General features: G+C 36.4%; 1 protein-coding gene across 2 annotated transcripts; it reads left to right on the plus strand.

Annotated features, from left to right (window-relative positions):
• Positions 1 to 22: 22 nt before the first annotated feature.
• Positions 23 to 27,978, plus strand: dglucy (D-glutamate cyclase). Of its 2 annotated transcripts, XM_065288547.2 has the most exons (13): positions 23 to 348; positions 4,677 to 4,754; positions 5,338 to 5,491; positions 8,251 to 8,449; positions 8,586 to 8,736; positions 10,163 to 10,285; positions 11,854 to 12,057; positions 12,253 to 12,513; positions 14,355 to 14,454; positions 16,575 to 16,723; positions 17,273 to 17,392; positions 25,594 to 25,748; positions 26,674 to 27,978. In XM_065288547.2, the coding sequence occupies exons 2-13, from the start codon at positions 4,679 to 4,681 to the stop codon at positions 26,821 to 26,823; spliced, it is 1,842 nt and encodes a 613-aa protein (XP_065144619.1). In that variant the 5' UTR covers positions 23 to 348; positions 4,677 to 4,678; the 3' UTR covers positions 26,824 to 27,978. The 2 variants fall into 2 exon arrangements, with proteins under 2 accessions (XP_065144619.1, XP_065144618.1); XM_065288546.1 differs by lacking the exons at positions 23 to 348; positions 4,677 to 4,754 and adding an exon at positions 4,822 to 4,971.
• The last annotated feature ends 2 nt before the right edge of the window (positions 27,979 to 27,980 follow it).

Raw genomic sequence — 27,980 nt, forward strand, 5'->3', positions numbered from 1 at the left:
TCGTGTTTGTACTGTTAGCGAGCTACAGCGCAATGTAACACTGTGACTTCGATCGACACAAATTGGAAAGCGATTCCGAAATTAAGTCACCTAGCTGGATTGTTTAATCCGACACTAAAACTGTCCTTTAAATTGCGTGATATTGCGTGGATATTGTTGTTAATATTTCGTTCATAGAGGTCAGTTACGGAAAGGTCAGTCTGGTGTTCGTCTGCTTTGCACTGCAGTCACAAGATCATCTACGCGGATTTTAAAGGGCGAGTGCTAAACGAGACAAAGACTTCTTTATGCGCCCTTAAAAGGCACTGCGTGAGGGGGACACTACACGAAGAGACGTTTCAGATCGAGGTAAAAAAAAAAGTTACGTAACGTAGCCTATTTTTCATTGTTGTTTTACATTGGGATCCCTATATCTATGATATAGATTGTTAAAGAGAATGATTGTTGCCCCGTAATAAAATAGTATATTTCGAATAAGACCAAAGAAATCCACTTTAAAATCTTGCACAAAATATAACCTGTACATTTAACGGCATGTAGTTTTCTACCACCTGTAGGCCTACATAGAAAGAAGGATAAAACAGTAATACATTTTTTTTATTGTGAATTCAATAATAAGTTACTTGTACTACTACCCTTTTGTTTTTAAATATATAATTTGTTGTTATAGCCTACTGGTCTACTTACAAGAATGCATCATTTTTTTATTTATTTTTTGTCATTTTTATAGAAGAGACCAATTTAATGCACAAGTACACCTGCAACCTGCAGATCGGGTTGTGGATGAACCTAGGGTTGAGGCTGGGTTGAGCTGCACGCGCAGCCTCTCCCATAACGTGTATCATTGGTTAGTAGCACAGTAATGACGTCGACGCCACTGTAAACAGGAAATGCGGTTGAAAACAGTGCGATCTTTAAAACGTGCGCCATATCGCGCTGACGTTATGAAATAATACTGAAATAAAACTTTAATAAAACAATTCAGTATTAAAGAAAACTATAAAGTAATAATGAAAGCAGCAAAAATGGAGTAGAGCACATAGTTTCAACTATGCCTGATCTACGGTGAACTTAATAAGGAATTACAGAGTATTATGTAATATCTGTGTGGATTTTAAAAGTTTTTCACACAATTATTTACACTTCACTGTGTAAATTACAAAATTACTGTAAACATTAGTGGCACCTTATATATTTCTTAATTTTAAACACTCCTCTTATAGTTCTTGTCTATTTTTGTGCATTATATAGCTATTATTAAACATTTATGCCTATAAAGTAGTTTGTGTTAAACTACATACAGTGTATACCATAGTATGCATGCAAACTAAAAAAAAAAAAAACAGTGATAACTTTTATTTTGAAACAAAAATAATTGTTTAAAAGACATAATACACACACACACACACAAAGAGATAATCACGTACATTAACCGTACACAAACAATCTACACAGCCTGAAGTTCCCCTACATCATTGAATCAACCGAGCAATAGCCCTTCCCTTCTGCCATCACCTACACACCCATGTGGGCAGTCCTTGTATATTTCAAAGTCAACAAGTAGGGCACCCGGAGCTCTTGCCTATATTGTCTGGAAAATGCACTCCAATTCACACAACTTCAACTTGCTTTCTTTCAGCATCTGACCTTCAAATGTTTAAAATATTAAGGGGCGGTTTCCCAGACCAGAATTAGATTAATCCAGGACTAGGCCTTAGTTAAATTAGGAAATATAACTAGTTTTAACAAACATGCCTTACTAAAAACATTACCTGTGTGCATTTTGAGGTAAAACAAACGGCACTGATGTATTTTAAGATATGTCAGTGCAAGTTGTTTTCAGTTTGGAGAGCTCTTAAAAGTGTTTAAGTCAAGGACTAGTCTAATCCCTGTCCGGGAAACCGCCCCAAAGTCTCATGAAGACAGTTTGTTCTACATTACATCCCCAGGACCACAATTGAAAAACATTTGTTTAGATTGATACATGTGATGAATTTATCTATAGTTAAAAACATTTATTTTAAACTGCTAAATTTAGATATTTGGTAATTGAAGCTTCAATTAACAGTATAAAAAAAAGAAAAACAAACTTCAAAGGGGAAATTCTCCAAAAGCAGCAGACACCACCACCAGGCATGACAGGCTAAGTTAAAAATAAATACTCAGATTACCTATCTTTCATGTCTATCCGTCTGTCTGTCTATATGTCTGTGTCAGATAGACTATTCCTTGAAAACTTTCAGCTTGAAAACTACTTTGATCTGCAAACTGAAAATCTTCAAACTTTTAGGATAGGCTTTCTCAAGTTAAATTTAAGTTTGTGTTGACAAACATTTTTAACTGGTTTATGTTGTTAATAAACAAAGTAAGTCTCTTAGGTACTTTACAGACAAAGCCAATAACACTCAAGCATATGTTGTCTATAATATGTGTAACATATACATAAAAAATTCCTTGTATGACTCTTTACTATGTTAATGCCTATTTCCAATTGCCAATTTCTTCAAAATGATTCAATATTGTTTGTTCTGTATTTTATCTAAATTAGGTGTTGTGAACTGGAGTGCATTTACCAGACAATAGGCAAGAGCTCCGGGTGCCCTACTTGTTGACTTTGAAATATACAAGGACAGCCCACCTGGGTGTGTAGGTGATGGCAGGAGGGGAGGGCTATTGCTCGGTTGATTCAATGATATAGGGGAACTTCAGGCTGTGTAGATTGTTTGTGTACGGTTAATGTATGTGATTATCTGTAATAATATAAAAATAATTTACATTTAATTAATTTATTCATAGTCCTACAATATAATTTTGTATATTGTTACTATATACTCTTAAATCCTATATTTTGTCTTCTGGTTCAGTTTTGCCACTGTATTTCAAGGACCTTGTTTTAACACTGTATACCAATCCCACCAAACCACGAACAAACACGCACATGTGCTGCCCTAACTTATTTGTGTGATATGCTGAGTAAAGTTACACAATCTTATTTTTACATCACTTCATTTTAATATCAGACATAATAAAATAAGAACAAAAAAACAGTTGCTTGTCTGTACTCACCTTGCATCAATAAACAGCGGAAAACTTGCTAAAATCAACATCATCATGACTTCATGCTCCAACCAATGAGATGTGTTGAGGGCGGAGTATCACATGTAGCCCCACCCCAATGTGTAGCACTGCCCCGTACAGCAGTCTGCAGCCAGGACCTTCTTATTTAATGGGCTCATTAACAGATTCTGGAGAATTTCTGGAGTGCACCTGCTTTTTTGCCATGAAAGAAAGTGACAAGCTTGTCAAGTACTGTATGCATTTCAACGCATACTCGATCCCAGAGCAGTGGGCAGCTATCCCAGGCAGCGCCCGGGGAGCAGCGTAAGGTGCCTTGCTCAAGGGCACCACTGCAACCCGCCAGCCATGAGACTCAAACTGGCAACTCTCGGGTTACAAGCCTGACTCTCTAATTATAGGCTACAACTGTCCCATGTCTTTGTTTAAACGTTACATTTCAAAATAAAAGTTCGTAAAATAACTCGCTGAAAGTTAAATTGATCTTATACATACAATTTAAACACATTGTAAATAAAGGTTTGAATTATGATGTATCGTTAAATAGGCTAACATTTTTTTTTTTTGAAGGCACATGACATTTTATTGCTCAGTTTCTAATGTAACTTTTACAAACATAACTACACTTAAAGGAACACGCCAACTTTTTGAGATTTTAGCATATACAATTTTACAATGTAGTGCCGTTGGTTAGTAGCCTTATTTTTCTAAAATGTAATTACACAGAATTTATGATAAATTAATTTATTTTATAAAATGTCAAAAAAATGGGGCCCCCTGGGACTATCTCAGGGCCCCCAGTTTGAGAACCACTGATATACATACTGGGAACTATATTCTCAGAAGGCGAAGCACTATACTTGGGCAGAGTGATTTGCTTGCAGCACCCGAGAAGCCCCGTGGTGAGGAGCAGAGAGTTTGCTCAGAGTAACACTAATCACTCCGTCCAATTAGCAGTGCGTCAGACATGGCACGCACAGAGATGAAAAAGGTATGGACTTTGGGGGATACGGTGAATAAGCTAAAATCCCTAAAAAAATCCCTAAAACATACTGTAGAAAAGGACTGCCTTTAGGTTTTATTTATCTGATAAACAATCATATAGGTTACAAAAATTGTGCTTAGCAGCACCACAAACTAAATTTAAGAAAAGACACATTTAAACTGAAGACAATCGGAGGAATTGCTGGTTAAGAATGACACGGGTAAGTGATTTAGGATAAAATTGTTATGTTGGGGTGAACTAACCCTTTAACTCTAATCCTACTTGTAAACATTGTATTGGAAACTATTTGGTGTTAGCTTATTGACAACATGTTAAATTCTCTCTCGTTTCTAACTTAAGTCACGTTGGATTTCATCTGCGAAATGAATAATCGTAAATGTAACAACACGTTCTTCATACTGTACCTTTATCAAACATTAAAAAGTTAACTCTCAAAATAATTAACAATCCCTTGTGAATCTACTATAATATAATTCCTAGATACTAAAGTGTTCTACATTTCATGTTTTCTTCTGTTTTATAACTCACTATTTCTAACCTGTGCAAAAATGCCCGTAACACTGAGCACTATGTTTTTTCCTATTTAAATGTGTAGTTATGGGGTTTCTCAGCCGTGCAGCTGTCAGGTTAACAACTGGATTGAAATACAGCGCCCAAACATTCATTAAGCCAGGTATGATTTACATACTTAGTCAAACAGGCTCTGTCAAGCATTAACATTTACAACACCTTAAAAAAAACATTAACCAGTTGGACTTTAAATGTCTGCTCGACATTGAGCACAGACTGTAACAATATGTGGCAGTCAGAGAGTTTGTCACCTCGTGCTCTGCGTGCAGTTATTCGCCAGCAGAAGCAGGGTATTAGAAACACATCTGGAATTGCAGCAGGTATTCAAAACTGAATTTATTTTTAGGGCATGCAGTTTTTTGCTAAATTATTTGTGTGAAACTCCTAATTTGTTGGCTAAACACATTTCAATTGGCATAACAACATTTATAAGCTCTATAATTGTAATTGGCACTTGTATTAACGCATGCCTTCTGTTAAAACATCTTTTAAAGATGGATAATTTAACTTTAAGGTTACCTGCTGCTTTGTATTGTCATTTATGACACTATAGTGTGAACCTTAACTCATAAATGTCTCCGGGCTTTGGCACCTATATAATTCTTCAGTAGGTTAGAAGACTTCTGTTGGGATAAAGTACATGTTTGCTTAGAGATTTGATTAATGTTTTTTGTGTTTATTGACAGGATATCAACAGGCTAATGTGGTGATCTTACATAAAAGTCTTGCTGATGACTTTGAGGCTTTTTGTCGAGCTAACAGCAGCCCTCTACCACTGCTGTACAGAAGCAAATGTGGAGAATGGAGCTGCCCACCCTTGGCCACAGGATCTGACATCAGGTACCAACCGATGAGTTGTAACAAGATACGATGATTGTGGAAAAGTATATTTATATTTTTTGTTGATTTTATTATTTTTCTTGCTTACCCTTTACTTACACTTGTTTGGAGGTTGTTTACAGATTACAGATTATGTTTAGTCACTGACTAGTAAACAATTAAACTTTTTCATTAAAGTTTTTTTAATACGTCTTGTAAATGAATAATTATAGTTACTCTCTCACTCATTTACTTCCCATGTTAATCATAATTAAGTTTAAACCTTGTCCTGTTTGAGTTTTTTTAGACCCTTAACATTAGGTTTAGGGATGCATAATGATTAATCGTGATTAATCTATAGCAGAATAAAAGTTTTTGTTTACGTCATATATGTGTGTGAACCGTGTACAATAATTTTGTATAGATAAATGCCAGACATGGGGACTTGTGACTTGGACTCGAGTCGACTTGAGTCGCTATTTTTGTGACTTGAGACTTGACTCGGACTTGGAAGTTAAAGACTCGGGACTTGACTTGACTTGAGACATGATGACTTGAATGACTTGTGTTAATCACATCATGTTTTCAGTTTGAATATAAAATATATTAACTATTTTAAAAAATAAAGTTGACCCAGTTGGAGCGCAGGCTGAGAATGGCGTTGTCATGACTGAATCACGACACTATCATCAGTCATGCCCTCTCGTACCTTACACACACCACAGAACAGATATCAACATGTCAGCCGGAGGGGTAGCAAGGCTCATCGCTTTCGGCTTCAACACGATGGCAAAAGACGAACAGTGCATTGCAAGACATGCAACATTAAAATCACGGGCAGCCAGACGACAACCTCCAATTTCGTCCGTCATTTGAAGAGCCATTCTGCCCAGTAAGTGCTTGTCAATTTGTTAATATGTGGTTAGTTAGTTGGTAGTTAGCTAATGTAATAATAGCTAAAGTAGCCATTAACCCTCATCATACCGTGTTAGGGACAAATGTAGGCAAAATAAGTTTAATTTATTTTTTAAAAATACTTCCCTTGATCTGAGTGGTACAAGACTTGGCTACTTTTTCTAAGTTTGCCACCTGAACACACACACACACACACACACAGAGAAAAATTACTTTATTCTACAATGTTAGGGCCGGTTGACATATCGCGTCTTTTGCACGCTCAAGTTCGTCAAGTTCGTCACACGAACGGAAGAGATTACAATTTTGTTTAATTCCATGATGCATTTTACTGAACATGAGTATTTCTTTATATCTTTATATTCTATATATCTTTATTAAGATCAGATTCTGCAGGTAAAATTAAAATAATAAGGTGACTTGACTTGGACTTGACTTGACCTACTACAGGACTTGACTCGACTTGACTTGCCCAAAAAAAAAAAACTTGAGACTTGAAGGTTCAGACTTGAGACTTACTTGAGACTTGCACATGTGTGACTTGGTCCCATCTCTGATAAATGCACACACATGCATGTATATATTTAAGAAATGTTTACATGTGTATATACATTTGTATATTTATGTATAATTTATATTATATGTAAATAATTTACATATAAATATATCTTTTTTCTTAAAATTATACATGCATGTGTGCATATTTATATATACATAATTATTGTACACAGTTCACACACACATATGATGTAAAGAAAAACTTTTATTCTGCTATAGATTAATCGCGATTATTGGTTATGCATCCCTAATTAGGTTTAAACATAATTTCCCTTTTCATTGTAAAACTTTTCAAAAATGATTATACGGTTAAATACAAGGATGAGATTTCAACTTTAAACATAAAACAATTTAAAATCCCTGTAAAGTACAATATTAAATGTGTTCCGAGTTCGTCAGACCACAGAAACATGTGTTATTAACCACCCAATGAAATTTCAATGATGGAAAAAACGGCAAGTAAATAAATAAATGATCAAAATCTTGGAAAAATAGGCTGCTTTGGATGGCGCTAAAAAAACCATGCCCATTCGCGGGAAAGTTGACATCATTCTTAACTTTCAAATACCTCTAAAGGCTACATGGATGCTCGCCATTGTGTTAGGGGCAGGGCCATGCAGGGTGGCTCACATGCATCATCGAGCCACTTGTTTAAGCCCGCCAAAAAAATCCTGAACTCTTAATTGGTAAAAAACTGTTTAACGATCATCTTCGCAATTCAGTATATAATTTACAGACTTTCTGTCGTTTCAGCAATACATTTCTAACATTTATCATGTATTTACAAATTCCAATATTGGTTTTACAGGAACTTAAAAAAATGCTAACATTTTGAAATAAAGCCAGGAAAAAAATTATATACAATTTTAAGACTTTGACACTGTAGCAGTTCACAAACTTACAGCATATAGAAACATTATTACTATAAGTCAAGTTACTTATTAGTGTACCTGTAAAGGTTTAATACTTTAATAATATCTGTCCAATGGCTTTTGATTATGTCAGAGGAATTTTTAAAAGGGTAATATATAGGTTAAAAACTAATATTACTATGATTTACTGTTATTTTTACAATCATTGGAGTCTTAACCTCCTAATACATGGGTTTTAGAGAACCAATAAAAATAATAACCAAATATTTTTCTTAGAACATAAGGCAGTGTATTTTTCCATGTTTGTGTAAAACATGTTCCAGTTATACAGAATTACACAGAAAGTATTATGTGCAAAACAACAAAAAATGTAGGAGGTAAAGGACTCCAAACACAGTAAAGTCAGTTAAATGGGGCTCTTTTGTTTTCATACAGAGACGACTGTCCTGAGTACTGTGTGTTTGAGAATGGTGTGCTTGTGAAGAAGGTTGCTAGTTTATCTTCATACACCCCTCAACTTCAGGACATGGTCACATTTTACCTCGGCTGCAGTTTTGGCTTTGAGAAAGCCCTGAGTGCCGCTGGTGTTCCAGTAAGAAATGTGGAACAGGGTAAAAATGTCAGCATGTACAAGGTAAGCAGAAATCCCATCCTTGTATTTATGTGCATTGTATGAATGTAGCTCAGCTTGATATTTCTTGAGTTTTCCCTTTTTAAAATGATAAAGATTCACAAGGTTGCCAACATTGTTTGTATTTTCGTGTTTGCAGACCTCAGTACTCTGTATGAAAGCAGGTCAGTTTCAGTGTCCGATGGTGGTGAGTATGCGACCTGTACCTCAACACAAGCTGGAAGCTGCAACTCTGTGCACGCACACGATCCCGCTGGCTCATGGAGGCCCTGTGCATATTGGAGACCCTAGTATGTACTTTAACAAATGTCAAAATAAAGTCTCCTTAATTAACATAAAAGTCCCCAAAGTAAAAATTAATGCTTAGCCTTGTGCAATACTATAAAAATGTCACTGCATTAGATAACAAAACGTGTAGTATTTGCAAACAAATGATTTTAGACATTTTCACAGAACTACATGCAAATAACTTTTTGCAATTACTTTTGTACTGTAAGTAAAGCACACCAGTTTTTTTATAGTTGATTATAGTGCATAGTTTGCCCAAAAATGCAAATTCTGCAATTATTTACTCACCCTCAAAACCAAACCTGTATAAATTTCTTTTTTTCTTGTTTTGCTGAACATAAGAAGATATTTGTAATCAAGCAGGCCACAGGAGCACCATTGTTTTCCATAGCAGGAAGACAAAATACTATGGAAGTCAATGGTGCTCAAACATGGTTTGGCTACAAAATGACCAAACCATAATTTTAAAGAAAAAAAAACATTTTTCAATATTTTCTATGTTCTTACCTCAACTTAGACTAATTAATAATATCTATCTTTTTTAAATGCGTACACTTAATCTTTGTACCGCATGTCGTGTATGTGTTAGCATTTAGCCTAGGCCTATTTGTCCCTTAAGCTACCACACACTCCCATGTTTCCTTTTTTAAAGACAGTTACATGAGTAGTTACGGCGCATTCACACGGGGCGTAAGCGTTGACGCTTCCCATTCACTTTTAATGGGTGACGTCAAGCGTTGGCGAACTGAATTGTGGATCCGTCGGCGCCGCGTCAGTGCCGTTGCTCGCGGCAGAAGTTAAAAATTTCTCAACTTTTCAAGCGGCAACGCGTGCGTCAGCCAATCATATCGCCTTATGCAAATAACCTAGGCAGAGCCAGCCAATTATGTTTATGGAAGACCGGAGCTTGTGTTGCGGCCACAGTGATTGGCTGTTGGCCACGCTTCAGACAAGCCTTCCGTTAAGAGTTCACGCTTACGCCCCGTGTGAAATGTACCGTTACACGAGTAAGTATAGTGGCACAAAACTAAATGCTAATACATTCACGACGCGCTGTACAAAGATTAGGGGCACGCATTGATAAAATATAGGTAATTCGTCTAAGTTAAGGGAAGAACATAGTAAAATATTGAAAAACGTGGTGTTTTCCTTTAAAGTATTATATACAGAAAATGTTCAAATACGTTTTATCATTATTCTGCACAATATGTTTTAGTTTTAGGGATATGACAAAATTCCTTCAAAATTAGTTTTGTTATTCTTTTTTAGAACCTGTCTGTAAATCTGTGAATCTGACCAGAATATGTACAGTATAAACTAGGCTTGTGTAAACATTTACTGTTTATACATACACTGTTTACTGTTTTTAGGCTTTGAGGGTGGAAAATGTGTAATTTCATGTATTAAACTCCATTGATTCTCTTACAGAGCTGCTGGGCATCCAAGACCCGTCTCACCCTGATTATGGGGACCCAGTGGACATGTGTCCTGGTGATGTACCCATGTTCTGGGCCTGTGGGGTCACTGGTGTTGAGGCTGTTCAGAGCTGTAGTAAGCTACAAAAATTTTAAAACATTAACCCGAGTACAAATTTATTGTTAAATTGTTAAAAGTTTGTTCGAATTAAATTCTCAACAAAACATACTTATTACTTCATCTAAGAACTCCTTTAAATATTCAAGAAAATGCCCCCCCCCCCCCCAGTGAATTTCTGCTATTTCCATGACCTGCTTGTATGTAATATGTGTATGTTGTTAATGTTAAAATGGTAAAGTTTGTTAGTTTGCTACTGTGATGCTTTTAAAACATTATGGGGTGGTTTCCCGGACAGGGATTGGCTTAAGCCAGGACTAGGCCTTAGTTTAATTAGAAAATATAACTAGTTTTAACAAACATGCCTTACTAAAAACATCTCCGGCGTGCATTTTGAGGCAAAACCAAAGGCACTGATGTATTTTAAAATATGTCAGTGCAAATTGTTTTCAGTTTGGAGAGCTCTTACATTTATTTTAGTCTAGGACTTGTCTAATCCCTGTCCTGGAAACCGCCCCTACGGATGTTTTCTTAAAGGGACACTCCACTTTTTTGAAAATATGTTCATTTTCCAGCTCCTCTAGAGTTAAACATTTGATTCTTACCGTTTTGGAATCCATTCAGCTGATCTCCGGTTCTGGCGCTAGCACTTTTAGCATAGCTTAGCCCATTGAATCTGATTAGACCATTGGCATCGCGCTAAAAAAAAATAACCAAAGAGTTTCAATATTTTTCCTATTTAAAACTTGACTTTTCTGTAGTTACATTGTGTACTATTACCGACTGAAAATTTAAAGTTGCGTTTTTTTTTCTAGGCAGATATGTTAAGGAACTATACTCTCATTCTGGCATAATAATCAAGGACTTTGCTGATGTAACATCATCAGGCCGCAGGCGTAGTGATATTACGCACTGCCTGAAAATAGTCCCATGCTATAGAAAGTAACCAAGGGGACTATTTTCGGGCAGTGCGTAAAATTGAATTGATTTTACGAAAATGAGCATTCAAAAAAGTGGAATGTCCCTTTAAGTAATTTGACACACATATTTGGGGTGAGACTGACTTTAGCAAATGATGGGTCTCATAAAAAAAATGAGTGTGAATATTTGGGAGACCTGTAGGTGTACTTTTCTATGTCAAACATCACTGGTACCATTTCCTGTAATCATGGGTTATTTTATCAAACTCCTAATTATGTTGAACGTCAATACTTATGATCAGACTTTGATGATTTAAAATGTGAGAAAACAATCCATAATCTTAAACTGAAGAGGTACAGACACTAGTCCCATATTAAACCCTGTTATGTTTAGTAGAGCTCTAGTTGATATTCAAACCTAACCAAAGCAACCACTTTACATCATTACAGTTTTTCTGGTGGCACAGGCAAATGCATTCAAATATTTTTAGAAATAATTATTAAGCTGGTTTTGCGAATCAGTTTGGTGACGCCCGTAGAGCAGAAATTACACAATTGTCTGTTTTAGTGCATTTAAGGTTTCCCAAATGTTTTGCAGCATACACAACATTTGTACACCGTGTGCACGAAATGAACTCTGCTGACATTTGGTTTTTAATGTTGCAGAGGCGGCTCTAGCGTTCACTCATTCTCCCGGGTGCATGTTTCTCACCGATCAAAAGTCGGAAACGATTTCTCCCATCACTCTTGAGCCATCACAGTGTCCTTTGGTATTCTGCATATCCCAGAATCCTCAGCATTACAGCATGGCTAGCGAGAGGGCAGTTCAACAGATTCGAGCGATTGAGGAGCTTGTTGTTGAAGACCCAGGTATGAAACAGCACAGTTTTGCTGAAGATGACCATTTAGGGATTAAGATGTTTACATCAAATATTATGACTCTGAAATAGACAGAAAATAGATTCTAAGTATATTTGCCTTCTAAGTAACTCTCATTTGTAGACTATTAGGGTTAGGTTCAGTGTTTAGGGTCTGTGTCAGGTAACTCCTCTAATGTGTGAGCAGGTGCCAGAGGGATCCGGGCGCTGTTCATGCAGGATGAGCTTTTAAAGGCCTGTCTGTCACTGTCACACTCTTCCTCTGTACTCATCACTACTGGATTCCCCACACACTACATGCACGACCCGCCTGAAGAGACCGATGGCCCTCCCGGAGCCATCGCCATGGCAGCAATGCTCCAAGCTCTTGGAAAAGAGGTGGTCATTGTGACAGATGACAGGGCTTTGGAGATGAATCAGCACATTATGAGGGATGCTTTGGAAAAAGGTGCTCTATCATTACTGCTGTTTGCTGGATTAGAATATTTGAATGCCATAAATCTATATTATTTCCATTTCCTTTCTCATTAAGAAAGAAAATCAAAGAATTATTTTTTTTTACCACTGACTTATCCTCACTATTTTACCAAATATTTATTTTTAACACAAAATAAGATTTTCTGGATAGTCTTTTGGGGAAGAAAAAAAATCAAATGTGCATCTCTGGCTTTAGGATCAGGCAGCAGAATTTGAAACGTGTCATTTTCTCCGCTCTTAAAGTGGACACACAAGATTTTTTAATAGATATATCTTTGGTGTCACCTGAGTATGTATGTGAAGTTCTAGCTCAAAATACTCCACATATAATTTATTATAACGTCAAAATTGCCACGTTGTGGGTGTGAGCAAAAATGTGCCATTATTGGGTGTGTCCTTTAAATGCAAATGAGTTGATCTCTACACTAAATGGCAGTGCTGTGGTGTGATAGGGCAGATTAAGGGGTGGGATTATCTCCCCTTCTGACATCACAAGCGGAGGCAAATTTTAATTAACCATTTTTTCACATGCTTGCAGAGAATGGTTTACCAAAACTAAGTTACTGGTTAGATTTTTTTTACATTTTCTTGGTTGATAGAAGCACTGGAGACCCAATTATAGCACTTAAACATGGAAAAAGTCCGATTTTCTTGATATGTCTCCTTTAAAGGTGCAGTATGGGACATTTAGCGGCATCTAGTGGTGAGACTGTGAATTGCAACCAGCAGGCTCAGTCCACAGCTCACCCCTTCCTTTCGAAACGCATAGTGAAGCCACAGTAGCCGCCACAGGGAACTATAGAACAGTTTGTCCGTTTATACATACAAATATTGTAGAAATTTGAAACTCACCTCAATATGTTTATTCAAATTTAATTTTGAATTAACACTAATATATCTAATGGTTTAGCAAAGCTGACAAGCCTAAATCACATACTGTAATTGCCCTTCTTCATCGTGGGCGTGTGGCTGGCCATGGGTGTCCTGGATTTGTTCTGGAAGCAAAACTTGTCCCCTCATCATTCTCCATGACTAAAAACAGGTGTCAAAAACAGAGATCACAAATTTGGTCTTGTTTGACTTCTTCAACTACACAGACTGATCAGGGTATGACATCAAAGTACTGAAAGAGAGAGCCATTTTTGCACCTTTAACCATTACGTTCAATTTAAATGTAAAAAATTTTTTTTGATTTTTTTTCAATTTTGTGCGCCGGATTTTGCTTTAACTTAACTCTTTCACCACCATTGACGGGTTAACTCGTCATTTAAGAGAAAACACTTTCCTGCCAATGACGAGTATTTCCGGCTTTCCGCAATACCACTATTATCCACCAGGGGGTCCGCAACTTATAAAACCTGGAAGTATCGCCCTAGGACAAACAGCTGTATGTCTGTGTAAGTTTTGAGGATCGCTCTGAATGTGATCTCTATCAAAAGTCCTTCACAAAAATGCAATTACTGTATATCAAAATTGTGTGTTTTTGAAGAAACCTACCCATATTTGCGAGGTAATAAAAAAGAAAACAAATGAAGGTAGGATGACTAGTTGTTTTTTGAAAGCAGAGGGTCTGTTCTTTCATTTGATATATTGTATGTTTATATATTTTAAGAAGAACATTTTCTGGAAGTCATTAAACTTCTGCGAACATCATGAAAAATGCTGACGCTGGCTGGAAATGTAAAAAAAAAAAAAACCCTGGCGGGGAAAGAGTTAAGAGCAGCAAAATTGTCACATCTGGTCCGAATGCTGTGTTTCTGTTCTGTGTTCTAAATCTTTTGATTTATTTTGTATGTGTGTGTTGACTAATAGGTGTAATAAAGACTGCAGTGCCAGTAATAAGCTTCCAGAGCAAAGGCCCCGAGTCAGCACTTCACTTTCTATGTCGTGATGGAAACCCCTCAAAGCCCAGGTATAAAGCTGATTCACATCCAACCGCAATCGTATTTTCCATCTAGTGGATCTACCACTGTTCTGTAATAAGATCAGATGTAATATACTATCCTGTCAAGAAAGAGACCCCAGCTGCTATTTAAATGCATTTGTGGTGATCCAAAGTGCTGGAGTGCTTTGGACCATTTAGACCTGTATTTAGTACTGGCCACTTTCAATCAACCAAAACACATCTTAAAGCAACACCAAAGAGGTTTTTTTTACCTTAAAATAACGTTTCCAAAAAAAGTTTCAGTGGTTCATCCACTCAAAACAGGGTGAACGGCACTTTCACATTCGCTTTGCAGCCCTCTATCGGCCAAAACCGCACTAAAGAAGTTTCCAACCGTTGGGTAGTGGTCCTGTACAGTAGTTCGAGTGAAAACTACAAAAACTTGCTTTACGGCAGACCTACAATCCAATCCGAGCCAGCTATGCTGCAGTATTTACTACAGTGGTAATGAACAATTACGCTTCTAACCTGTAGGGGGAGCAAAGAGCAATAACTCTTTAGTGTTGCTTTAATACCATGGTAGACATGGCCAGTAACAGTACAAGATTGCATAACCCTATACCCCTGTTTCCCACCAATTATGAGTTTGTTTCTGAATACAATTTTTCTGAATATTTTTGGTATAGTGACTGTTTATTGACTGTCCTTAGCAACATTAGAAGGCTAGCTAAAATTCTTGTTTATATTTGAAGAGTTTCGTTGCAAAACGAGATAACTCTGGTTTTTTAATTTTTCAGAAATCTCGTTTTTTGATCGTGCATTCACATAAATATCAATTCAACTGCAGTTGGTTTGTTTTGATTTAAACCTTCATAACTTAAAAAATACAGCTAAGTAGCACCATAAAACAAAATAATAACATTATAACATAATAATAAACATATTTTGACAAAAATGTTAAAAACGTTTTGCAACGAAACTCTTCATTTAGCTTATGCTAGAAACAATGTGTCAGTTGAGTGCATTGCATTATAGGTGTGCACAATATAGCAAAATTTTGCAGATGCTAATATTGCAATATGGAAGCCGCAATAGTTTGCATAAACCAAATTATTTAAATACTTTCAAAGGTTATGAATAGTCAAAAGTTTTAGCAGAGACACAAATGAGTGCTTCTGTGTGCATATGATCAATGATCAGAAAGAATATGAAACATGTATTTTTGTTCGTTATATGTAATTTAACATATTGTAAGTTCAGACACTGATAAATGACTGGAGTGCGCATGACGTCACAATTGTGAAGCCACCTCGCCGCCATATTGGTATGGTCAAATATTCTTAAAAGTAATCGGAGTTATGAGATTTTAATGATGAAACACTACTTTATCAGTCTCCGCTTTTGATCTAAAGTCTCCGTTTATTATTACAATGCAAACTTCATAAGCATTGAATATATGAAGAGTTTGGTTCTAAAACACAATAGATTTATTATAAAAACTGATTATTTTTTCCGCAAAAAATATTATAATCCATGACAAGTTTGTTTTTTCCAAATGCTATTAATCTATTAAATTAATATATAAATGTGCATTCATTTTTGCCATGTTATATTCACTTAGTTGACTAGTGGTTTACACTGATTAAAAAATAAACATTAGTGGCATTAATCAAAACGCTTCATTTGTCATATTAAGAACACTGTCATTGCTGCTGTTATCCTTTGGACGTCGTCGCTGAACTTTTTTGACAGCGATTAGCTGTAAAATGCTTTGGTCCTACTCGAAATAATGGAAAGTTTTTCATAAGTTCTGCTGGGGTCAATGCGATAGCATGACATAAACTTGCGTAAATTATTTGATTTTGATGGCTTACGTTTCTTCCCCGCCACAGAAAACCACCACAGGTTTATCAATGTCATCAAAAGTATTAATTTGTTTTTGTTTGTTTGTTGATCACAAAGTAGATGAGGAAAACTAGGATTATGTGTGTTTTCCGCGCCGCCATTGTTGTTTACAATGCGTGGATACAGTGCATTGTGTTCTCTATTTTAAATATTCTGTGTATGTGCATACTGTACACGATAAACATAATTATATTCACAGACCTCATGCCTCTCTCTTTTCCCTTTTTTTGTGCACTACAAAGGTTTGACCACTTGGTGGCAATAGAACGCAGTGGTCGGGCTGCAGATGGGAACTATTACAACATGCGGGGGATCAACATCAAGCATTTAGTCGACCCAATAGATGATCTCTTCACCACTGCAAGCACTATTGCAGGCATCACTACTACAGGTAAAAATAGACATCCCAGAGCCAAAAATCCTACTGTATTAAAGCACCTAAAACTGGGCACAATTAGTTTACACTATCAGAAGTTGCAGTTATGTAGCGCAGTGGTTCTCACACTAGGGGGCTGCGAAATTGTACATGTATTGATCATAAATTCTGTACAATTAAACCTCAGAAAAATAAGGCTACTAACCAAAAGCACCAGATTGTATAATTTAATATGTTTTGTTTCATTCAAATTTTAAGTTGTAGTACATTTGTATATTTTGTAAAACACTTTTTATTGGGGGTCGAATAGATGCACTGTACAAGGGGGTGGGGGGGTTCTACTCGCTGAAAAAATTTAAGAACCATAGATTTATCATTATTGCATGGATTTAGATTTGATTCTGGCATGATCCTCATCTGACGAAGCAAATCTGCTTATCTCTCTTAACAATCTCTTGCTTTCCAATTAAAGAGAAGTTGATTGGGGGGGGGGGGTTTAATGAGATCTGTCACCTCCTCAGTACAGGATTAATTTTGCTTAGGTGTGTTTGTGTGTGTGTGCAGGGATCGGAGATGGCGGTAATGAACTTGGTATGGGGAAAGTTAAAGAAGCAGTTAAAGCACTCATGCCTAATGGCAGTCAGATTGCATGTGACGTGGCCGCTGACTTTGCCATCACTACTGGTAAGTGCCATTTTGTTTGTGTGGAAGAACCAATACCAAACCTGCACTCTTAAACAAAAAAACTACTGGGTTGTTAAACATATGGTTGTGTCATATATGGAGATATTTTAGTTCAACTTAACCCAGTGGTTGGGTTTGACCTTGATTTACCCAACCTTATGTTGAAATAACCCATCATTATTTGTTTGTATGTATTTCCAGCATGTATATACAATACAAATATATACAATAGTGTATATTAAGTTTGTCAGACCTGTACAGTCACAATGGGTCTCCACATCCACTATCATTCATTACATTTACTGGTGAGAGAGCAGTGATGGTGAGGATTAGGGAGGAAGTGTAGCAAAGATGATCGTCACTGTCTGGGGGGAAGTATTAACCAAGGCCTAACCAAAAGCGATTGCATAAAATGTTGACTTCTATTTAAATGTTCTCATACTGTAGCATGTAAACTAATCTCTAATACTTTCCCCTATATTATAAAAGCACTATTTCAACTATTTCGATGCTCAATTTTTCTAGACAATTTTAGTAATCAATTCACCTTTAATGGCCATTCATATTTATTTTTCACTTTTTTTAAGATACAAACAGAAAATAGAGGAAATATCCACACAAAATTAAAAACAACACAATTTTCAGTACTAAATGTCTTTTTCAGGCATCAGTTTGTATTTGGTTTCAAAACGAAATGATTTCTATACCAAGAAAGTGACAAGATAAAAATCACTATTTTCTGTAACAAACTTTCACATCACATCTTTAGGTTATAATAACATTAAAAATTCAAATCCATAATTTGATTGTCAAAGATTTATTATAAAAACTGATTATTTTTTCTGCAAAATGCAATAAATCCATGACACGTTTTTTTTTTCAAAATGCTATAAATCTATTGAATCAATATATAAATGTGCATTCATCTTTGCCATGTTATATTCATTTAGTTTGACTTGTGGTATACACTGACTAAAAAAATAAATATTAATGGCATTAATAAAACTAGGGATGCACCGATAGGATTTTTTTGGACCAATACTGATTTATACAGACAACTTCTGGCCAATACTGATATTAAACACTTGTATACAATACTATACAGTAGGTCTATTAGCTAGTTTATTTCTGCATCAAATTATTTTTACTAAACATGGATTGGATCTAATTAACATTCTTATTATGTTGGTCAGTTGAGAGGCACAAATTAAGTTAAAACAAATATAATAAGACAACATGACCACCTTTAAAAGTGGTTTTTGCTATTCAGCATTTCTTTTATTAACAACATTAACTCATTTTTTTTTTTTACATATAATAGATTTCTTTAATAAACATAAATAATGTCAGTGTATGCTTTAAACAGAGTATAAATAATGCTACTTCAAAAAAGTTGGACTTCTTTTCCCCCACTAAAGTGCAGTCTGTTTCTTTTATTGTTATTATTTATTGTTATTGCTATTGCCAATATGCCGATGGTTTTAAAATCATCAAAAATCAGCCGATAAATATCGGCGGCCGGTACATCGGTGCATCACTAAATAAAACACTTACTTTGTCATATTAGGAACACTGTCATTGCTGCTGTCATCCTTGGGACGTCGTCGCTGAAACTCGAGAGTAAAAAAATTGAATGTTTTTGGGAAGGTCCGCTGGGGTCAATGTGTTAGCATCAGTGTTGTTTTTGGCAGCCCTTTTAGTTTTAGTCTTAGTCTTTTGGACGAAAATGCTTTTTAGTTTTAGTCACATTTTAGTCACTTATGAACTTGATAGTTTTAGTGAAATGTGTCACAAGCCGAATGTCGAGTAAAATTGAATGTATATGATATGTTAACAGCATGATAGTTACCGTTAAAAAAATATTAGCGTGATGAGCCTTCATGTGCCGCTTGAGGTTGGTGGTATTCTTCCCACCTAATTTGTGGCCACATTTTCCGTTGTCTCCCAATATGCATTCCGTTTTTTTTTTTGATGGATTATACTGAAAGAATGTCCATAAATCATCTCGTCGTTTCCGTTTATTGGCGTCACCGCCAAGGTCCTTCGAACTCACCACAGCTGCAGGTGTGTTGTTGTTGTTTGAAATCTGGTGCGCGTGCGCGGCGGTAGCCGGGTGGTGGGCGTGAGTGAGACTGCGTTCCAAACCGCATACTTCCATACTAGTAGGCAAAAAACACTACTTCTCGTACTCTTTGCCTACTATATAGTACGGAAGTAGGCGGTTTGGGACGCAGCGAGACTTGACCCAAAACAAGGATAGGAAGTGGCAGCATTTCTGATTAGTGATGGGAGAAACGAAGCTTTTCGAAGCTTCGAATCAATTGAACCAATTGCTTCGAAAATTTATTCAGTTTTTCGAAGCAGTTCGAAACCCACACACGCTGGCGACCCCTGCTTGTCAAAACAGTGTAAAAGCAGATCTGTCCACACATTTTACACTTTTTTTACAAAATGATAGCAAGATTTTTATTAAAATACGTTAAAAAAATTATTTAACTTAATTAAGACATAGTTAAAAGTGTATTATGTGTTTTTAGTTTTATTTAGGGAAAACAAATGAATAAAACTAACTACCTTTTTAATTATGCACATTTTTGTCATTAAATCTGTCTATAAACAAAAAGTAGACAACATGGCAGTGTTATTAGTCAGAAGGATACATTTTTTATGAACTTTCATAATAAAACTGACCCGAGTTCACCTAAACTTATTAGACACTGGTCATGTGATCAACTCCCCCTAGTGGTGAACCATCGGATTTTCGAAACGTTTCGAAACAGTTATGACGTAATAAAGCCTCGTTTGCTAAAATCACGTGACTTTGGCCAGTTTGAAACAAGCTCCGAACCACTGATTCGAACCAAAAGATTCGTAAATGTTTCGAAGCCTCATGAAGCAGTGCTTCGAAAAAAACCATCACTATTTCTGATACTTTTTAGCTAAAAACAAACATATTTCCCGTAAAATAGGCAGAAATGATATGCATTGTGAACGTCACACTTATAATCATTTTAGTTCCGTCTTGACTCGTCAACGAAAACTCGAAAGCGTCTCGTCATGTTTTCGTCACCTTAGAGACATTTTTAGCTAGTCATCGTTGCGTTAGCGTCATAAAAATAGGTGCGTCAACATAATCATTTCGTTGTCGTCATCGTTGACGAAAACAACACTGGTTAGCATGACTGAAGGTTGATGCTGTCGGGAGAACAAGCAACAGCCGGCATTTTGTCACCACCCGAATGGCTTACATTTCTTCCCCGTCACAGAAAACCACTGCAGTCAGGTTTATCAATGCCATCAAAAGTATTATTTTGTTTTTGTTTGTTTGTTGATCACGAAGTACAAAGTAGATGAGGAAAACTAGGATATGTGGGTATTCAGTGCGCTGCCATTATTGTTTACAATGTGTGGAATGGTGCGCTGTGATTTGCTGAGTGGACTTATTGCATTCTGCAGAAAAGGAGGACTGGCATTTATCGCGTTTTGGGGAAAAAAGGAAGAGAAGATGACAGAATAACACGACGGATATCGGATTTTGCGTAAAACTAAGAATTTACTTTTTAATACTGACCTGATACAATACAGATTTTGGTGGCGTTTATCGGATTTTGGAATCAAACTCTTCATTAAGTGTGAAACACATCTTGAGCCTTTTTGAGGAGACTGATATCCTGAAGTCATTCGATTAGAATTAGAAATTAGGATTTCATTTCATTTAGGTTTAATAGATCCTGCAGCTTCTATTGTTTAAGTGGAAGGGGAGTTTATATATATATATATATATGTATATGTATATGTATATATATATATATATATATATATGTATATATATATATATATGTATATATATATATATGTATATATATATATATATATATGTATATATATATATATATGTATATATATATATATATGTATATATATATATATATATGTATATATATATATATATATGTATATATATATATATATATGTATATATATATATATATATGTATATATATATATATATATGTATATATATATATATATATATGTATATATATATATATATATGTATATATATTTATATATGTATATATATATATATATATATATATGAAAGAACAAACCCTCTGCTTTCAAACAAAGAAAAACTGAAAAAAGTTTAATCTATTATCACTTTTGACTCACTGTTGGACTATGAAGACAAAAATAATATGGGATTCCATGAAATATATGACGAATATGGTTCCAGCCAAAAGGTTGATCAATCAAATGAGTTGAACGCTTTTTATTGTAGGTCTGAAAGAATGATATTTTACATGGGAGTAGGAAGATGCACTTGAAGTTTTATCTGGACTGGACTCTTCTAAAATAATTATTAAACAGCATATGGTCAAGAGACTGTTTTCACGTTTGTTCCAGAAAGGCTTCTGGGCCAGATGGTATCTCTGGGCAGTTATTGCAATCTTGTCATGAAGAACTAGCAGAAGTCTAGTGTCCCATCTACCAGAAGTCTGTGAACACACACACATACCCCCCTCTATTTGGAAGAGTTGATTACTATCCCAGTCCCAACAATGGTTGTAAGGAGAATAATGACTACGTCCATTGGCATTGACCATGATAGTAATGAAGTGTCTGAAGAAAATCATGATTTATATTGTAAAAAATGAGGTCAGTAGTGTTTTAGATCCATTTCAATTTGCATATAGGAGCAATAGAAGTACAAATGATGCTGCTATAGCCATTACACATTTTATAAATTGGCATCTAGAGGACACTAGCTCATATGCACGTCTTTTGTTTTTAGATTTTAGTTCAGCTTTCATTTTGCAGCCAGCCGCATCTTTTAACTGCGATCTTTGAAGGATCATCCTCTTATTATTAAATGGTATCACTCTTTTTTAACCAACCGTGGGCAGCAGGTACTAACCGTGTTGATGGAACACGCTCTGAATTTAGAACTGTTAGCAAAGGAGCCCCTTGGGGTTGTGTTAGTTCACCGGTCTTGTTCACTTTGTATACGGATGAGTGCAGAAGGTGCTCCTCTAATACTTGTATCAGATGATACTGCAATTTTAGGGTTATTAAAAAAAGGAAGTAAGAGGATTTGAGACCTGGTGTGAAAACAACCATCATATAAATATCTCCGTGTCCTTTTTGATGACTCACTAACAGTAAAATCCGTGTAGATAATCTCTGTATTAAGATACAACAAAGATCACATTTTTTACGTTGTTTTAGAGTTCATGAGATTGACCAGAATTTTATTTGAATCTTTCACCAGGCCTTCATTGAGAATTTAATCAGATGTTGTATTACTGTATGGTTTGGGAATCTGCCCGTGCAGCCGAGATCAAAGCTGTTGCGGATGATACGTGTCAGAGGCAAAATCCGCTTCTTGTGGGAGGGGCAAGTGCTATCCTGTTGTCTGTTTGCAGGATGGCTGATATTGATTGTGGATTTATCGAGAGAGTTACCGCTTTGTACTCTATTTAGTCACCTTACTATAGGGGGAAAATAAACTGCACATGTCGATAAACGTCACGTGACTCAAAAGTGAAATGTGTATTTACCACTTACCAGGTTGCCCAATGTCCTCACTGACACTCTTCCAAGTGAGGTCCTTTTTATTCCTGTCTCTATAGAAATATGAACTTGTGTTGTATAGCTCTGGGTGACTGCTCACGGACAATATCAAGCCTTCAAGCTGAATGAGTGACTCCGGTCGGGGCTGCCGTCAGAGCAGCAAGTAGGCTTCTGATTGGTACACGCAAAGCGAAATTCCGCCAAAGTTCAGATTATTCAACTCGGGTGTCAGCCACAAATTCGCGTCAAACGCAAAATGCACAAAAGCACCATTGGCACGTACCGCGCCATAGGCTCAATTCGCGCGAACTAGAAGCGCGAATGAAGTGAAAACGCATCTTCCGTGCCGTGTTAAATGCCTCATCCTTCAAATTGACTTAACATTGAAATCACTTGCGCTTGTCGCCTCTACCGCGTCTGGTGTAAACGCAGCATAAGCCTTAAAGATACAGTATGTATAATCCGCCGCTAGATGGGGTCAGATCAAAACAATAACACTGACATAGGTTATTGACACTCTGAAGCATCGTGGAATGATGGGATTTGTTGTCTTTAACTCAACCGCTGATGGCCATCAATCAAATGGGAACGATAAATCATGTTAACGTATGAGGTAACAAATTACAAACCTGCTAAAAAAAGTGTTCAAATTACCAAAACAAGCAAGTAGCCTGACAGACGCATACTTCCGCATTTGTCCACGACACTGTTGTCATGTGGTTTTTACGTCAGAAAAGGCGGTAACAAAGAGTAATGTGGATATTAACGTAATTTACAGGTGACTGCACTGCCCCGTGTCACTGTTTAGAATGGCAATTTTCTCATGATTTATAAGTAGTTGAAAACATTATGGATATTGATAGTAATCAGCTGGACAAAATATATAACACTGGCCTAGTGGTTTTGGGGTATTTTACTGCAAATATCTTACAAATTGCACCTTTTAATACACACATGCGTCAAAATTCCCGTCTTTGCAAGTATCCTCATCAACATGACCATTTAGGGCTTACGAGAAAGTAAATAGCCAAAAGAGAAACCGTATGTGTACAGATACAGAGCCAGACATTGGTCTTAAAGGGGAAGTTACCTAATTTTGCTCCTGTCTGTCACTTGTGTTAACAGGAAATCTCTCACTGCTCTTAACTAAATCACTTTTCTATCTTTAATAAGATTTGTACATCGAATTGTACACGACTTTGATTCAAGTTGCTTGTTCAGAGATCATATTCATATTAGAGCTATGACTGTAAACAGAGCAAACCCTGAATTATTTGTTTTTAGTGTACTGAATAATATGAAATACAAATTTCTGTAACACTTTACAAATAGGTTGTATTTGTTCACATTAGTAAATGCATTATGAAAGAAAATGAACAATATAATTGTATATAAGCATTTATTAATTCTTGTTTGTGTCATTACAATAATTGATGTTACTTTGAGGTGCATTAACTAATGTTAACAGTTTCAAATTTGATTTAAAAAAAATCTTGCTAAATTAATAAGATTAACAATAAATAAAGAATTTTAAGCGTGGCATGGTTGTTGGTGCCAGACGGGCGGTCCGAGTATTTCACAATCTGCTCAGTTACTGGGATTTTCGCGCACAACCATTTCTAGGGTTTGCAAAGAATGGTGTGAAAAGGGAAAAACATCCAGTATGTGGCAGTCATGTGGATGAAAATGCCTCGTTGATGCTAGAGGTCAGAGGAGAATGGGCCGACTGATTCAAGCTGATAAAAGAGCAACTTTGACCGAAAAAAACACTCGTTACAACCGAGGTATGCAGCAAAGCATTTGTGAAGCCACAGCACGCACAACCTTGAGGTGGATGGGCTACAACAGCAGAAGACCCCACCGGGTACCACTCATCTCCACTACAAATAGAAAAAGAGGCTACAATTTGCACCAGCTCACCAAAATTGGACAGTTGAAGACTGGAAAAATGTTGCCTGGTCTGATGAGTTTCGATTTCTGTTGAGACATTCAGATGGTAGAGTCAGAATTTGGCGTAAACAGAATGAGAACATTGATCCATCATGCCTTATTACCACTTTGCAGGCTGCTGGTGGTGGTGTAATGGTGTGGGGGATGTTTTCTTGGCACACTTTAGGCCCCTTAGTGCCAATTGGGCATCGTTTAAATGCCATGGCCTACCTGAGCATTGTTTCTGACCATGTCCATTCTTTTATGACCACCATGTACCCATCCTCTGATGGCTACTTCCAGCTGGATAATGCACCATGTCACAAATATATATATGAGCGCTTGTGTCTTTGTCACCTTTTTTACCCCTGATGAGTTTGCACCCCTGGGAAAAAGTTAACCTGACTGTTTAACCAGTTGTCTTTGTTTTAGTCTTTTGGTGTGCCACCTATCTTTAAACTTTGTAAACAACATTTAAGCTTACATATTTTAATAATCTTTCATTGACTTCCAACATCAATATCTAATCCTTTTATTAATGGATTACAATTGATTGGTCTTATTTTCAAAGCCAGAAGACATGTTGTGGCCTGTTGATTCACGTACACAGCATTTTAGAGATTAAGGATTTGAAGCATCCCCACTTGCTTTAAACTTTAATACAACCCGCCACTCAATAATTGTCTCATGTCTTATAGGAGTGTCCAACTGGGGCGGCTACGGTGTGGCGTGTGCTCTGTATGTTCTGAATCTCTGTTCAATACACCGCCGTTACATTCAAAGGGGTCTTGGTCTGCATCCCACACCTAAGCAACAGAGCCTATGGACTGCCTGCTTACCCACCATAGCCAAGGTAAAAGCCCTTTAATTTAACACACACAGACAAAATTATTCAATGACATGACAACAAAACCTCCATTTATGTTCTTCATCAAAAGCCACAAAGTTTGACTCATAAAGAAACCCCCACAAAGGATTTTTGTCGTGCGATTTGTGATAGCAGCACAGATCACGGCTGATTTGTAGCACCCGGTTGGTCACTGCATGCAAGCTGTTGACAGGAAACTGAGGCCCTAAGCAGGGGCCGTGCTCTATCCAGTAGGGATAACTGAGACTTAGACTAAATCTATAAGGACAGGGTAACATTAACGCTGGCCATTTTTATATTTGTGGTGATCTGCAAACCACTTCAGAACCTCTGCCAGCACAAGGTATAATTATCACGGCCACAAAGTCTGGAATGGACCATATACTCGCATTCCTTTCAGTTTGCCCAAGTATTTTCTGTGTCCGTCATGTTGTTGCTGGTAGTGGCTGTTGACGACAGACATTTTCCTGTTTTTAAAATTCCCATTTCCATTCATGGTACTTAAAATAAAGATTATTACCATTTGAATGCATTACTAAAGCTGCAAACTTCACACATGCCATGTAGGTCGTTACAATCCCAGGATGTCTTTCGAAAAAGAGTAGGGGTGTGCCTCGGCATCCTGGCCAAACATGCCCATTGGCCTACTGATCATCCCCATATAAACTGATTGGCTATATCACTCCTCTCCACTAATAAGCTGGCGTGTGGTGGGCATTCTGGCACAATATGGCTGCGTCACATAATCCAGGTGGATGCTGCACATTGGGTGGTGGTTCAGAAGAATCCTCTTTCATATATAAAGCACTTTGAGTGTTGCAGAAAGCGCTATACTGTATAAACGTAACAAATTATTATTGTTATTACCGTATAATAATACAGTAATACAATGTCTTGCTTTGATAAATAGGAAGAAGAAATGCTCCACATTTTGGTGAAATACGGCGTTCGTAGTGGTAAGACGGCAAACCTGGGACTGGAGGTGGATGGATTGACTTTTCACCCATACCATTCGGACATCATACAGCGGCTTAGAGATCTCACCCTGCAGGCAGCATGATGTTGTGTCTTGTGTGCGGGTTTTACAGATGAACAAGATACAGATCTTTGACCAGTCATAGCTTGACTCTTGTAAATATGTGTGAGTAATCTTACTCTTTTCCACGAAAAAACAAAAAAACGAAGTGTTACTGACGAGCTGCGTTGGTAATCTTTTGCTCTTTTATCTGCGTTTCATTTTATGTGTTACCACCTTATCAAGTATAGATCGTGTGAAGTTAGTTTGTCAATGCAGGAGACCAATGGTGTTTTATTAATCTAGTTCACACAATTTTCACAACTAAGCCAGACATAAAATGTATTAATTTGTTAATATAAGTCTCTCAATGATAACAAAATATCAAACCAATTTGCATCTGCAAACAAATGATGATATACGAAGTGGATGTATGAAGTCCTCTCTGTTTCAAACAGATTTATCTTATCAAATGTGGGCATGTTTTAATGATGATGGGCCAACCAGATAATGTTTTAATAGTTTGTTTTATTTTATTGTTCAAATATGCAACTATGTGCACTTGCAACTATGTGCTGCAACATACATATGGTATTTTATGTAATGATAGTAATACCTTGTGTCTTAAGTACATATTGAGGTGGTCTCCTGGACAGGGCTTATCTTATTCCTAGACTAAAATGTTTGTTTGTTCAGCCTTAATTTAAAAACATCTGCTTTGACATATCTTAACATACATCGGTGCCATTGTTTTTCTCAAGATGCACACCAGTATTGTTTTTTGTAAGGTATGTTTGTAAAAATTATTTAAATTGGCCTAATATAACTAAGGCCTAGTCCTGGATTAACCTAAACCCTTTCTGGGAAACTGCTCAAAAAATCTTTCAAATTGGTTTGAAGTTAGTGTTTTAGTTCTTTTAATCTACTTTCTACAACTAAACTACAGTGAGTACTGCTAAATCATAGATTATTTTTGAAAATTTTGATACAAAGGCTTGTTTTGATGGGCTATGAATGTAACCGATTTGCAGGTCATACTAATACTTGTACTTGTGTTTCGTAATACTATATATGTCTTATAAATTTCATTCTTTTTCTGTGTTTTTGCCTGTACTAATCTCTTACAAAGCACCTTCACAGTAAATACAATGCAGGATTGTGAAAAGCACTATAGAAATAAATTTACATTTGGAAAAGTTACC

The sequence above is a fragment of the Paramisgurnus dabryanus genome, chromosome 17, assembly GCF_030506205.2.
Source record: "Paramisgurnus dabryanus chromosome 17, PD_genome_1.1, whole genome shotgun sequence".
In the NCBI taxonomy this organism is placed as follows: Eukaryota; Metazoa; Chordata; class Actinopteri; order Cypriniformes; family Cobitidae; genus Paramisgurnus; species Paramisgurnus dabryanus.

Excerpts from the sequence above, each read along its gene's own strand:
- dglucy (XM_065288546.1), top strand. The coding sequence starts at position 4,878 with ATGTGGCAGTCAGAGAGTTTGTCACCTCGTGCTCTGCGTGCAGTTATT. Across the intron at positions 8,737-10,162 it reads TGTGCATATTGGAGACCCTA|AGCTGCTGGGCATCCAAGAC; the intron begins GTATGTACTTTA and ends ATTCTCTTACAG. Across the intron at positions 12,514-14,354 it reads GAGGGATGCTTTGGAAAAAG|GTGTAATAAAGACTGCAGTG; the intron begins GTGCTCTATCAT and ends GTTGACTAATAG.